General features: G+C 46.7%; 1 protein-coding gene across 1 annotated transcript in view; it reads right to left on the bottom strand.

Annotated features, from left to right (window-relative positions):
- Slc35f2 (solute carrier family 35 member F2) overlaps positions 1-15029 on the bottom strand; it is a 47163-nt gene extending 32134 nt beyond the window's left edge. The window contains exon 1 of the mRNA XM_051156473.1: positions 14764-15029. Within this exon, the coding sequence (XP_051012430.1) occupies positions 14764-14990 (227 nt within the window). The 5' untranslated portion in view covers positions 14991-15029. The remainder of the gene's footprint in view (positions 1-14763) is intronic.
- Positions 15030-15796: the final 767 nt, after the last annotated feature.

Below are 15796 nucleotides of genomic sequence, written 5' to 3'. Positions count from 1 at the left end.
TGAAAATGCCAAGTCTGCCAATGTCAAGTGTTAGAAAGACTTCATCCCACAAGCTGTCTCACCTGTGGCTGGTAGCATGGAACTCAGTACAAGTTTGGAAAGCAGTTTGATACTGTTTTATAAAGTTCAAGTCACACAGCCTGCAAACCAGCAACTTCTTTCCTACATGAGTGTATGCAAAGCTAGGGAGCTTTTACCATGTGATCAGCAGGAAATACTTGGTTTGTTCCACAGCACTGGAGATCAAACTCAGGACCTGGTGCATACTAGGCTAGGATCTGCCACTAAGCTATACTTTCCTATAGGGACATGCAGAAGAGTATTCCTAGAAGTCCTACTCACAAGAACAAAAACCCCAGAAAATCCGCCCCCCCCAAAAAAAAACTACTGACAGAGTGAATGCAAGAATGAGCTAATGAAGCCGGGTGTGGTGGCGCCTGCCTTTAATCCCAACACTCAGGAGGCAGAGGCAGGAGAATCACTGTGAGTTTGAGGCCAGCCTGGTCTACAAAGCAAGTCTAGGACAGCCAAGGCTACACAGAGAAACCCTGTCTTGAAAAAACAAAAACAAAAAAACAAAAACCAGACAAACCAAGAATGAGCCAATGAAAGAATAAAGTGTGGCATATTCAAAGGAAAGAGTATTATTTGGAGTAATTGTGACTATTATATGGTATCATAGAACAACATGCATTCAGTTTAACAATGTGACACAGCAGATCTCAACTTATTGCACACAGCACAATATGCTTTTTTGAGGTAAAACAGTTTAGTAAGGGCTGCAGAGATTGCTCAGCAGTTAAAAGTGCAGAAACTCCAGCTCCAGGGAATCTGACCTGCCTTTCTGACCTCTGAGAGGGACGGAGGGAAGGTTTTGGTTTTTTGAGACAGGGTTTCTCTGTGTAGCCTTGGCTGTCCTGGACTCACTTTGTACACCAGGCTGGCCTCGAACTCACAGAGCTCTGCCTGCCTCTGCCTCCCAAGTGCTGGGATTACAGGGGTGCACCACCACTCCCGGCCACTGGGGGCTGTTTTAGAACACTCAGGTTCAGTGCCCAGCACCCACTCAGCGACTTAGTTCCAGGGGATCTGATGCCCTCTCCTGGCCTCCGTGGTGTACAGATTAGTCATTCATGCAAAATACTCACACACATAAAATAAAATAATCTTTTAGGACTATCTCTCAGATATATATACAGGTATTTCCCGTTTTGGTATACACCTGTCAATCCACAACACTGAGGAAGCGTGACAGGAATACGAGGAAGAAGTTCAAGGTCACATTTGGTCCTACACGGAACACAAGGCCATCCTGAAATAACTGAGACCCAGTCTAAAAGAAAGAAAAGCCGGGCATGGTAGGGCACAACTTTAATCCAAGCACTCAGGAGGCAAAGGCAGGAAGATCTCCATAAATCAGATGCCACCCTGAACTACATCTACAGACCAACCGAGGTTACACAGTGAGGCCCTTCTTGCCGAGAGAGATTGAGGAGAGGGGTGGAAGGAAGAGAAAGTCATAAAAATACAAAACTATATGTAAAATGCACATGTACGTTATGTATATGAAAGCAAGCAATGGTGAAAGGAAGGCTCGGTGATGACATCTGTAGTTAGCTGTAGTTAAACAGATAAACAGATGGGGAAAGTGACCACTAGGTGCGCATGAATTCTAGTCCAGGGTTAGTAGAAGATTGATGAAAATGTATTACATCAAAATATTAATAGAACCATTCGTGTGCCAACACTGAGACTGTATTACAGGCCAGGAATTAAAGTTAATCTGCGTTCAACCCTCAAGCCTGTTGCCATGTGGCCTGGGTGGGCAGAGCAAGCCCATGACGACCCCCAGCCCGGTGCTATACAGGCCCAGGCGGACAGGCCACGCCAGAGATGACCCCTTGCCAGGTACCACACAGCATGGGCAGAGCAGGGCACTCCTGAGGTGACCCCAGACACCCAGGGGCCCCAGGAGCAAGGAGGTGGTGGAGAGATGGAGGAGATGGAGGAAAAGGAGGAACAGGAGGATGTGTATGCAATGAAGAGAGACAGAGCTGGAGACTTGAGGGTAGTGAGGAACCGCCTGATGGAGTAGCCGGTGATGCCACCTAAGGCCGTGGTGAGGTCCTGGACCATGCTGCCATGTCAAGGTCTGGGACCTTGCAGCAGCTGTTGCCACCAAGTTCAGACGGATGTCCCAGGTCTGGGCTGCCTAAGGCTCTGTAAACATCTGAGGGCTGTGCAAAGCTGGCCTCACCCCTTGCCTGGACATCTTGAGAGAGCTGGTCCTGCCCTCTTACCAGCTGCACTGCTGTGGCCACCATCACTGCCACTGCCACAGCCACCGCCACCACCACCACCACCGCCACCACCAAGCCACCACTGCTGTTACTGCTGCTGTTGCTGCCACTCCCCCCACCTCTCTCTCTCACACACACACACACACACACACACACACACACACACACACCAACACTGTAGGGCTGGCTCTGGTTGCTGGAGGCCTAAAGATGTGAGCATGGGAGAACTGGCCTCTCCACTTGTCTGCCATGCTCTGGCAGGCAGGAGAGCTGGCCCTGAGGTCATGAGAGTGGGAGAGTTGTCCCAACCCCTCTATGCTACAGCACTCAGGAGAGCAGGCCCTAGGCACATCCTGGACAGCACAATGGAGCTGCCGCTGCTGGCATGAGCTCCGGTGAGCAGGAGAGCAGGAGAGCTGGCCCTAAGGCATTGGGTGAGCTAGCTGGGGCAGTGCTGGAGAGCTCGTCCTGCTGGCATGATGATGGAAGAGCTGCCGGGCTGACCAGCTCAGCTTCCACCCAGGCCCATCGAGGGCTTGGAGTTGGCTCACCCCAACAACTACGCCATCTGCGAATGGCTGGAGCATGTGAAAGGGGTTGGTCCTGCAGATCCAAAGCTTCAGGATCTCCATGACACAGAGCAACAGCAAGATATCAGAGAGGAGTCCAGGTGAGATCCAGTATTGATGATGCAGCAGAAGCCAGAGGCCTAAAACATTTCCAAGTAAAGAAGTGTGGATCAAAGGGTGTACTGTGGGACACACTGACACACTGCAGCTTCCACACTGAGATTATTTTGTTTCTTTTGTGGGGGAGAAGTTGCTGAGCTCTCTTAAATATTCTAGTTTTAGACCTGGGCGGTGATGGTACACACCTTTGATTCCAGTATCCAGAAGGTAGAAACAGGTGGATCTCTGAGTTCAAGGCCAGCCTGGTCTACAGAGTGAGTTCCAAAGGCTACACAGAGAAATCCTGTCTCAGAAAATAATAATAATAACTTTAGTTTTAAGGAAATAAATAAAAAGGAGTTTTAGACTTCCCTGTAGTCTTTCGTAGAAGCTGGCTCAAATTATTAGCATAATATCCAATTTGTCCAATTGTTTTCATTATCGAACAGATTCCTATAACCATTAAAATTAAACATCCCCAAATCTGAGCATCAAGAGCTTCCATACACAAGGAACGGTGGTGCTTGCCCGCAGTCCCAGCACTCAGAAGGTGGGAGCAGGAGGATCACCATCTTTGTCTGCATAGTGAGTTCAAGGCCAGCCCAGACTACAAGATATAATCTCTTTATAATGTATTAAGAATCAAAACCATCTGAGTAGTGGTGGTGCACACCTTTAATCCCAGCACTCAGGAAGCAGAGGCAAGTGGATCTCTGTGAGTTCAAGGCCAGCCTGGTCTACAGAACAAGTTTCAATATAGCTAAGACTATACAGAAGAAACTTTGTGTCAAAAAACAAAAACAAAAACAAAAAAAAAAAAATCAGAACGATTGAAGTATTAGCATATGGCCTATTCCTACTTCACCTTTGAGTAGTTCTAAGGTACAAAGTTGTTTGGTTCCTGGAGGGTTTAATAGTTAGAAACTATAATTTTAAAAGAACACAAGTTTCCAGATATGCTTGGTAAGACAAAAGAAGAAGAAAAAAAAAGTCACATGTGACCATGTGGGAGTGAAAGTTAAGAAGAACTAAGACAAATGATTCACTTAGATGCCCTGGAGTGTACCCCTGGTACTCGGCAGAACAGGTACAGCTCACAGGGGTGGAAGTGGCACCAGGCTGAATGCGTGGAAGTGAGCACCTTCTTGGGTCTTAAATGCAGTGAAGAATTTAAGTGCATCTCCTGGGGCTGGGAGGATGGCTCAGCGGGTAAGAGAACTTGCTGCACAACCCTAAGGGCCAGAGTTCAGACGCTAACATCCATGGAACAAGCAAGGGATCCTAAGCGTTCCTGAAACCCCAGCTCCAAAGGGCACGGAGGCAGGGGGATTATTAGGGTTTGCAGAGTTCCAACCTATCCAAGAAAACTTGAGCCCTGGGCTCAGGGAGAGATTTTTCCTCAAAGGAGAAGGTAGAGAGTGATGGCAGAGGACACCCGACACTCTCCTCTGACCTCTTCATGCACAAAGCACACATATCCTTACACACACGTGCACAGATACACATATACACACTAAATAGATAAATGAACTTTTTTGAAAAAATACTTTTATTTCTTTTCTTTTCTTTTTTGTTTGTTTGTTTGTTTTTGTTTTGTATGAGACAGGGTCTTACTGTGTATCCCTGGCTGTCCTGAAACTTACTATGTAGCCCAAGCTGGCCTTGAGCTCACAGCAATCCTGCTTCAGTCTCTGAGTGGTGGAACTACACTACAAAAGTGTACCATGGTGCCCAGCAAAGAATTTTAAATAAAATTTTTTTTGCCTTGCCAAAATCTCTAAGATTAACAACAAATGGCCCTGCTAAGTAATTATACGGAGTGGGTTACTGTTGCTGTTAATTTAAAAGGTATGGCCTAATAAATGTTTATTATTAGGCTTATAATTATTATGGTGGTATTATTTAACCCACTTTCATAACCAATAAAGACAGAGGCGCCTGCTACATTTTAGACTAGCCTTATCACCTTGGGGCATGACAGCTATTAACTCCTAAGCTACCTTCCATTATCTCCCAGCCTTCATCCCATGCCATCTGCTTCTAATAATTTCTATCTGGACTATCTCCCATTCATAATCCAAAAACACCTACTAAGGTAGTCAATCTGAGCCATTTCTTTCCAAGGGGAGCTTCAGAGTAATTCTCCTCCTCCTTCTTCCTCCGGTCCCATCTGCTTCTCCTTCCCAAGATCCTTCTCTTCCAAAGCCCTCCAACTTTGGCCACACCTACCCCATTCTGCCCTGCCCAGGTTTAAGCCTTTTAATCAGCCAATCAAGAATAGTTTCTTGGGCTGGAGAGATGGCTCAGTGGTTAAGAGCATTGTTTGCTCTTCCAGAGATTCTGAGTTCAATTCCCAGCAACGACATGGTGGCTCACAGCCATCTATAATGAGATCTGGTGCCCTCTTCTGGACTGCAGGCCTAATGCAGGCAAAGCACTGTATATACATAATAAAGAAATAAATCTTTATTTAAAAAAATAATCATTTTAAAAAAAGAATAATTTCTTAGGCATGGTTAAACAGCAATATTTGGAGTACATGACAGTCTGGTCAGTCCACTCATAATCAGAAAGAATCTCTAGGGGCAAGCAATTAACAAATACAAAGCACCAGACCATACTCCAACAATTTACCCTGGAGAGTTGTCCAGTACCAGCCAATTCAATGTTGGAGAATAGCTGTCAAAAGTTATTGGCATGGGCTAACAGAATGGAGAGACCTGCTACACAAGAAGTGCCACTCACTTTGATTTTTTTTTTTTTTTTTTAAAGTAAAGTTCATGTTTAGAAGAAGGAGCTTGAAGCTTTCTGGAAAATCAACCTGTTTAAAATAAGTTCTCTAATGATCCTCAGTAAGTAGCAGGAGGGAAATGGTGGAGCTTTTGCTTCGAGGGATAGGGACAAAGGGTGTGTGTGTGTGTGTGTGTGTGTGTGTGTGTGTGTGTGTGTGTGTGTGTGTGTGTGTGTTCAGTTGTGGTCTCATGAAGCCCTGGTGAGCCAGGATCTGGCAGGTGCTGGGTGACTTGAAACTCATGATCTTCCTCTCCAAATGAAAAAGCTGTGTGCCACCACCCCAGTTTAGGAAGAGCTGAGGAATTGAACCCAGGTCCTTCGGTGTGTTAGGCCGGTGCTTTGCACACTGATCTACAGGCCCCATGTGTGACTTTCTCATGAGCTTACTAAAACATTTATGGAAGCGTTTCCAGAGACCACAACCCATACCATGCGCCCGTGCAGCCGACTTCCAAACATCTCTGAAAGCTGCCCTGCAGAAAAAGCCTGCTTTTCCTTCAGTCCTGGCCATCACATCTTATTTACCACATCTAACACAAGAGGGAGAAGCCACACGTGGGTAAACAATGGTTCCCCAGGAGATGGGTTAGAGAGTGGGTATGCGGTACCTCCCGGCAAGTTACTCCTAAGGGAAACCCCACAGGCCCCTCTCCCACCACCACACCAGATAACACAGGCAACTGCTTTTGCTCTTGGTTACCCACTAGAACTAAATGGTAAGACCTCATCACAAAACACTCTGGTTGCAAGACATAGAGAAATCAAGCTGGAACTGACCTGAGATTATTCTTTGATGACCAGCTCTCATGGTGGCAGGGGATGGGTGCTATGTAGACCATAGAGGCGTAGGGGAAGGGGGCAGGGAGAAAAGGCACCAATGGTATCCATTCAGTCAACCCTCTATGATACAATACCTACCTGCAAGGCAAGAAGCGTCCAGTGATGTAACCGTGGCATGAACAGTAAAGGGGCAAACAACTGCTTTAGACTGAATTTCAGGTCAGCTCCATGGGAAAGAATTTATGTCTAGTACTATAAGCCTAGTCAAGCCCATAGCTCGGGGGTAGGGAATCATAAGCCCCAGGAGGAACTTACTTCTGTCGTTTTGCTAAACAATGCAATTGTCAAGCTGCCCTCTAAATAGTTATTCTTTTTTTTTTTTTTTTTTTTTTTTTTTTTTTTGGTTTTTCGAGACAGGGTTTCTCTGTGTAGCCTTGGCCATCCTGGACTCACTGTGTAGACCAGGCTGACCTCGAACTCACAGAGATCCACCTGCCTCTGCCTCCCGAGTGCTGGGATTAAAGGCGTGCACCACCACGCCCGGCTTAAATATTTATTCTTATACCGATTGATTAGTGGTGCCCGCAACCTTGACCAGAGAAGCTTCTCTCTGCAGTGGTCAGCAGTTAATTCAGAGGCTCATAACTAGTCAAAGTGCTGTGAATACATGTTTATTGAGTAGTTAGCCCCCACATGGGACGTCTATATCTATCCCACCCCATCCTTCAGGCTCAGGGAGCATCTTGGGAAAGGGATGGGAAACTATAGGAACTGGAGGATGGGAAAGAGTGTGTGGAATGCTGCCTTTGGGACATGTCTATGACCACTGCACCCTTGAACTCAACACATCTATAGTTACCTGCATGAGATCAAGTCAACAAGATTCGTCAGCATTCCAACAGGCAGACTACCTGGACTCAGACAGTCATTAATAGCAAAAGCAGAGAGGACACAAGGGAGGAAGGGAGGAGCAAGGAGTTTCTGGAGGGGAGTTGGTGGTGCATATAATTAAGATGCATTATTTACACATATGCAACTGCCAAAGATAACAAGTAAAGATATCCTTTTTTTTTTTTTTAAATAGGTTTTTACTGTTCCCATGGATCTGTCCTATTTCCAAAATGAGAAGAACTGCTACCGTTTTGGATTTATGCCAAGGGCAAAGTACTACAGGGGCTTCCAAAAAGAACTACAGCTTCTACCCTAAGGCACTCTCCCGGGCTAGTGGTAGTTACCATCAAGCTCAGGTGGAGAAGAGGAGCATCCAACCAAGATGTGCGTGAGGACAGGCTGAAAAAGAGGCACGGATTCCCACCTTAGTACCGTCCACAAAACCCTAAGCCTCTTCCACAAGAAGAGGGTAGATAGTGAAAGCATTGAGGAGAGACCCAAAGGACAAAGGATGGCATCCATAGGGAAGCACAGGTGTGTCTCTGTCTCTAAACTGACCATCATTCTGGTTGATAATCCAGGAGCAGGAAGTGAGCAGGTGACATTGGCCCTTGTACTTCGTGTGGAGATGCTTAGGCGCTCATAAAGAGACAAATGCCACGTGAGCTTAGTCCATCACTACAAGGCATCTAGAGAAGTCAGATTCATAGACAAAATAGACTAGGGTTGATGATATGGCTCAGCAGGTAAAGGCACTTACTGCCAAGCCTTATGACCTGAGTTTAATACTCAGAATCCACACAGCAGAAGAAGAGAATGACTCCTATAAGTTATCCTCTGACTTCTATTCACCTTCAGCATAAGCATACCCACACACATACACAGATAGATGATAGATACATACATACACACATACACACATACATACATAGGTTCATAGATAGATACAAAGATAGATGATAGATAGATAGATAGATAGATAGATAGATAGATAGATATTTTTAGAAGAAAGAGGAAAGAGAAGCAAGGAAAAAGAAAGGAAGTAATAAAGACTAGGGGCTGCCAGGGCCAGGCAGGCAGGGGATAGATTTTGTTTGGAATTCTGCAAGTGGACAGTGGTGAAGGCTGCAAGGCCTGCCCTTGGTATCTGTGAACAGCACACATAGAAGTGGCTATAAAGGGAAGTTTCAGACTATGTATGTTTTTAGCATAATTTTTAAAACACTGAAATTAAATATTATGTACAGGTAAAAAAAAAAAAAAGGAAGAGAGAGATGGAGGAGGGAGGGCGTGGGGAGCTGGACCTGCAGTTTGTGAGATCTGTCAGGTGGCTATCCAGCAGCCCTCACTCAGCCTTGTGTTAGCTGCAGGTTTCTTCAAACACAGTTGCAGACTAGATGCTGCTACCCTCCCCAGATTCTTGTGTTAGGATCTCATCCTCAAGATGGCACCATTGGAGGCTTAGCTTTGGGGGTGCTTAGGTCATGAGTGTGTGTGCCAGCTAGTTTTTGTCAACTTGGCATAAACCTGAGTCACCAAACAAGATGAAATATGGAATTTCAGCTGAGGGTCTGCCTCCATCAGACAGACCTACAGGAAAGTGGATGGGGCATTTTCTTGATTAACGATTGATACGAGGAGGCCAAATTGCTGGGCATGGTGCCACCCCTGGGCAGGTGGTCCTGAGTTGTTCAAGAAAGCCAGCTGACTGAGCCACGGGAAGCAAAGCAGTAAATAGTGTTCATCTGTGGCCTCTCCTTCGGCTCCTACCTTGGGTCCTTTCCCTGGCTCCCCTCTATAACAGCCTGTGGCTTATGAGATGAAATAAACCCTTTCCTTCCCAAGTTGCTTTTGGTCACAGTGTTTATCACAATAGGTAAAGTAACTAGGACAGAGTTCATCTTTACGACTGAGGTTGATGCACAAAAGAGGCCCCAGATTGCTCTCTCACCCCTCCTGCTATGTACAAGCACCGTGAGAAGATGACTATCCATAAGGCAGTAAATATGCCTACACCGTACACCAAATCTGCAAGAGCCTCAGTCTCAGACATCCCACTTTTCAGAGCTACAAGGAACGAACTCCTGTGTGTTTCCAAGCCACCCATCCTGGAGGACTGCTGTTAATAATTTGAGCATCCCGCATAAAATTCCAAGCATACAAATGGCAACAGCAATGTATCTGTGGATGCCAGAGACCAGTTAAGAAACTCTTCATTTGTTCCCCAGGGCAACCTGTGAGGGACCTCCAGGGACTCCCAAGAGACCTCTTAGTTTGCACATCAGCGGGGCAGATGAAGGGCAGAATCCTAAAGCCTCGGCTTTCGATTTTGCTAGGGTGAGGACTCAGAACTAGCAAAGCAGGTTTCACTTTAGAATCAGTCATGACTCTCTGCCCACTCGCCAACTATGGGATCCAGCCAAGTTACTCGTCTGAGCTGTCAAATGAGAAAGCAAACTGTGTAGGCATGTCTGTCATGGGGACAGTGGAATATAAACAAGGAGTTCTCGTTTGACGATGCTACCCTTTTGTTTTTTTTGACATCTCTCTGATTCCTGTGTAAGTGAGGTGACTGACTGAGAGGGCGAATGAGACCGTGGATGGAAGTCACAAGAGTCCAGATGAGAGAATGATAAAGGCTTCAACTGCAGTAGTGGCTGTAAGGAACTGGAGAGAAGAGGGGCTGTAGGAATATTCTAGAAGTGTTGTCAAGATGAGAAATAGGCTGGTAGCCATCTTCTCTGCTTTCAAATAAGCCTGGAAAAAGGAGCAAAGAGAAGCAGGACGAACCCAAAGGTTGTCTACAACTATTCTGGGGAGAGATCCTGAGTAGTGTGGCCAGAGGCCAGTGGAGGGCCTGTTGGAAGAGAGCTTTTAAATTCTACTCTCTCCTCAACTCCTTTACCACACAGAGACAATCACTGCATGTGCTGAGAAAGTGATGAAACCGGTCAAAAAGGAGCAAAGCGCTCGACTGTGCACTATAACCCAGGGTCCTAGGGTTCCCCACACCCCCTCTCAAGTCCCCTCTGTCTAATGTCACTGGGCCATTGGTTTTCCTTCAGAACTCAAGACAAAAACAAAAGACCCCTCAGCACAGAGCTATGATCTGAGGGTGGACATGGGAAGTTACTGGGCACCATGGAGCCCAAACATCTGAGGAGTTAAAAAACAAACATCTGACAACGTCGGGAGATACTTTTGATTGCCATACTGGGTGTGAGTTAAGGGGTGAGGGTCCTGTGCTGGCATCTGGCATCTATTGGGCAGAGGCCAGGGGGCACAGCTGCCCCCAATGAGGAATTATTCAAAGTGCTTATAATAAACTATATTATAACAGTCGACAAAACTTGACACTGCTTCTGACTCCCACATCTCGTAGAAGCAGATAGTAATTAAATTGCACAACAGAAATGGTATTAGGAGAGTGTACAGAAACAGGTAGGACAAAGGGTTGCCCAGGTCCCCACAGCACAAAGTCTATTAATGTTTTCATTTCATATAATGTCCTTAAAGAATGCCATACAGCAACACACTTCGTGGTGCTAGGAAGGTGGATTAGCAACTTAAAGTACTGGCTGCTCTTCCAGAAGACATGGGTTCGGTCCTTAGGACCCACACAGCGGCTCACAGCTGTCTGTAACTCCAGCCCTAGGGGGAGCCAATGCCCTCATCTGACCTCCTCGGGCACCAAGCAGGCCAGTGCTAAACAGGCATTCATCTAGACAAAACATCCACCACAAACCAATGCACCACTGGTGAGTGGTGAAGACAAGTGTTCCTGTACACTCATACTAACAAGGAGTGCACTTATAGACTGACGGACTGCTGCTGGTCACCCTTCCTCCAGCCCGTGCCCTCCTCACACCAACTGCCTTGCAGTCCTTTAAGCAGAGCACTCTCTTATCGCTTCCAAACCTTGCTACCTCTTTCTCACCTGTGGGGACAAAACTTCCAGTTTCTCAGCTGTCCCTCACCCTGGCAGGCCTGACCTCTCTTCCTCCTCTGTACCAACCGTGAACTTTGGAAGGCAGCTCTGTTCGCTACTTTAGCCCAACAGCACCGTGGGACTTTGTACTTATCATAACTGGCACTTATCATAATTTCTTACTATAAATTGATTATGAGCCCTCTTGAAAGCAGGAAGTAAGTTATACCTACTGCCCCACTCAGAAAGATTAGTTTAGGGCCACCGCAGATATTTAAGGTACATTGAATGAAAAACAAAACAAAGGAAAACTTGACTAGCATCGTGTTACAAAAAAAATTAAAAAAAAAAAAAAAAAAAAAAAAAAAAAAATATATATATATATATATATATATATATATATATATAATAAAAAGCTATGCCCTCAACAGCTTGTCATCTATTTGCTAAGAGAAAAGATAAACTCATGAGATAATAAAGTTTTCTGCTAGAGATAGAAAGTTGACAGTCATAAGGAATATTCATTTTGAAATGTATGAATGAATTCAGGTCTCTATGGCAGAATGTAAAGAATCTGATGGTATATGAATAACGAGCATATGTGCCCTCTGGCCCTTCTAGAAATCCATGACTTTTGTTACACTATATCACTCGCCTTGAGAGCAACAGAAGTGCGCGGTAAGAGGCCCGGAGTGCTTCAGACAGTAAGTGCTCACTGAACGTGTGGAATAACCTGAGACTCCCCACCCCACCCCCTCGTTTGTTTTTGGATGTGGTATCACTGCAGCTGGCCTTGAATGCCCAGCACGCCTCTGAAGTTTCCATCCCACCTCCTGAGTGATGGGGTTACTGTCATGCTCCTCCACAATCAACCTAGTAACCTAGTACTCACAACCTCAAAGAAAAAAATGTCAGTACCCTAAGGGAGGCAGCTATGTCAAGAGTTGGGGGTCACCCAGAATATACACTTCACATAGGGAAAACAATCTGCCGCAGGCCCCTAACTTTTCCTGGTATTTGGAATCCATTTATCAAAAGAGGTTTTCTTGTTTCTTTTGGTGAATGGAGCAAGGGGTTAAAAAAAAAAAAGGCGGGAGACTCTATGAAACTACCACCTATTTCTCTGTATCCTACAAAGGCCCTGAGTTCAATTCCCAGAAACCACATGGTGGCTCACAACCATCTATAATGAGATCTGGTGCCCTTTTGTGGCGTGCAGGCGTACATGCAGGCAAGAACACTAGATGCATAATAAATAAAACTTTTTTTTTTTAAAGTAGGTATTGCCGTTGCCTTCCTATTAACATCATTTATTGTTAACACAACAATGAAAATACATAAGCAGTGTGTGAGAATTGGGCTGAAAATTATCTAAGAGGCCAGTATACATAAAGTCACTGTGTAGGCATGGACTAATTATTGGCAATAATAAACAATACTATCAGACTTTTTTTTTTTTAAAGTAGGAAAAGAACTTTATCACCTCTCAACTACTCGTTCATTGCTTCCTGTACTGAGGCTTAAGCAGAATGCACAGGTGATGTTAAGCAAGGCCATCCGTGGGTACGTAAGCTGCCCACAAACCGCCATCACGCGAAGAAGAAAGGCAAAGGCCCTCAGGGAGCAGCGAACCAAACCTCACCAAGAGACAGAACAAATCTGATTCTAAGACGCAACCTGAAAACACCATGAAGAGAAAGACGATGTTATCTCTCGGTACGCCTTGCTGAGCTGTCTGCTATGTTATCTACTCCAGCCTTAGGGTCACTGGCATCTCCCCAGTTACCACATGTTCCCATTACCAAGGAATGAGGAGAGCTGACGGTGGCAACTAACCTGTGCAGGGCCCTGAAATGGGCCATGCTGTGCAGCCAACCAATGGTTCTTCTCAGAGCCCTGCAGGGTAATCAGGTTGGGGGGGAGGGTGGTGTAGAACATTATTAATTTTTTTTTGCAGCTATTTATTTATTTGTGTGTCCCTGTATGTGTGTTATGTGTGGGCATGCAGGCCACAGTACATGCATAAAGATCAAGGGACAATTTGGGGGAATTGGTTCTCCTTTCGTCATGTAGAGGTTATGGGTAATGAACTCAGGTAATCAGCCTTGGTGGCTGGGGCTTTTAACCACTGAGCTCTCTTACCTTCCCACTTATCACTTTTTTTTTTTCCTACTGTTGGGACTTGAACCCATGGTCTGACTCGTTCAGAGCATGAACTTGCTCCCTAGGCTGTAGCACTGCAACAATCCTCACAGTGCAAATAGCATACACTTGTCCACTAAGATCTGAATTCACACTCTGTGCCCTTGATAATGCCACTGTAATGTCTCCCTCCTAATCAATTACTGCCAGATTATTGGGACATTACGCAGCTGGTGGACAGTGGGCAATTTGGGGCCAATTTGCCCCTTTTTATCATGCGCATCTATTTAAAACTATGCTTATTTATGACAAAAAATGCATGTATATACATTTATTGATCAGCTCTGAAGGTGGGATGTCTTTTCAAGGGCATAGCTTTCAAAATCTTTCAACTGAAATGGATGGATAGTGGCACATGCCTGTAATCCTGGCACTCTCAAAATCCCCAGGTGAATCGCTTAGCCCTGTGTTTCCCTACATGGAAAGTGGGTCTAACAATAGCGCCATATCCTAAAGTGAGGGAGATGCAGTGCTATTGTCCACATACGTGGCTAAGCACAGTGCCTGGCACAGAGTGAATGCTCGGCAAATGGATTTCGTTATTAGGATGTTAGCATCTATGTGTCTCTAGCACGCAAATCATCCAGTGACCACAGAAAGCTTTCCCCAGAGTCTCTGCCAACTCTTTGAGAACATCTATCTCTACCTACAGCTCAACACAGCACAGTGACAACAGCCACCTGCTTCCCTTGGAACATAGCTCCGGAGGTGGCCATGTCGCCTCATTCAGGCGCCAAAACTGGGCAGACGCGGTCTCCGGTTCGCAGTAGCACAAAACTTAACCCAGCGTTCTCACTTGAGTGAACTCCAGTTGGGGACGATCACCAGGCCGGGTGAGCACGGATCTCGATCTGAAGGAATGCGGGCACCGAGCCAGGAAGGGCAGCACTTCCACCTGCCAAGAGCCAGGCTGGGCAGCCCTCCACCACTGCATCCACGGTGACTCCCACCCTGTCCACGGGCGGGAATGGGGGGGCTAGAGGACCCATCTCACAATGCCAATCGGATGAATTCCCCGCGCGTAACCTCTGAAAAGCATCGTCGCGGTTTCTAAGGGTGAATAGGGAGGATGGGGAGCACCCAGGTGAAACGCGACCTCCTGGGTGCCTAGGCTCCCCGCTCCGCACACACGTGCGCGCGGATCGCCCGCGGGTCCTACCTTGGTCCCGCCACCCAGGCCCGCCCCGCGCTCTGGACTCACCAGGTGAAGAGTTTGGCTCGGATCCTGCTCAGTAGGCTGCCGATAGTGCCTACTGCGCCCTGCGCTTGGGGCTCGGTGACCCCCGCTCTCGCCGGCGACTCGGCCTCCATGGGGTCCCTCCAAGCTTCGCTTGCCCGGAACCCCGAGAAGTGCCCAGGCCCGGAAGACAGGAGGCGGCGCTCGCTCGCGTCCTGGTGCTCCTCCGCCCGGCTTGTGCGACAAATCATTAACTGTCAAGCCCTTATAAGCCAGACAATGCTTTTGCAAATCACCACCTGGCACCTCTGGGAAGCTGGAGGAGAAAGGGGCAGGTTTTGTTTTCTCAGCTAGAGTCAGTGCTGGGTAGGACACAATGTAAATTTAAGAGATTAAGGGGTTGGGCTTCTCCGCCCCCACCCCACCGCGGTGTGGGTGGAGTTGATTTGGTTAGTTTGTTTGACCTAAAGTCTCATACCGTAGCCTGGGACTATGCTGGAATTCGCTGTGTAGCTGAAGCTAACCTCGAACTCCCAAGCAGTCCTCCTGCCTCAGCTTCCAGAGGGCTGGGATTTACTGGCCGGCGCTACCACGCCCAGCGCATTTCAGGATTTTATAGTCCCTTGTTTGAAAGCAGCAAACTGGGTAATCCGATAAGAGATTATTTTGGCTAGTTCCCAGGATGTCCTCCAGGCAGCGATGAACTTTGCTAACTGGAAGGACCCACTGACCCCGCCCCTGTGTTCGGGTCCCCCTCCCTCTCCCTGAAAGAACAGAAGAAAAGCTACATTTTCTTTCTTTCTTTCTTTTTCTTTTCTCTCTCGAGACAGAGTTTCTCTGTGTAGCCTTGGCTGTCCTGGACTCGCTTTGTAGATCAGGCTGGCCTCGAATTCACAGTGATCCTCCTGCCTCTGCCTCCCGAGTGCTGAGATTAAAGGCATGGACCACCATGCCCAACTGAAAAGCTACAACAAAGATTTGGGAAAGGAGCCTTTGTGGCCCCCCTGGTGTGTTGCATTGCCTTGTCACCCTCAGCGCTGTCCTGGCCTTCTGAAGC

This window comes from Acomys russatus, chromosome 14, assembly GCF_903995435.1.
Source record: "Acomys russatus chromosome 14, mAcoRus1.1, whole genome shotgun sequence".
NCBI classification, from domain to species: Eukaryota; Metazoa; Chordata; class Mammalia; order Rodentia; family Muridae; genus Acomys; species Acomys russatus.
This window is presented reverse-complemented; position numbering and strand designations above follow the sequence as displayed.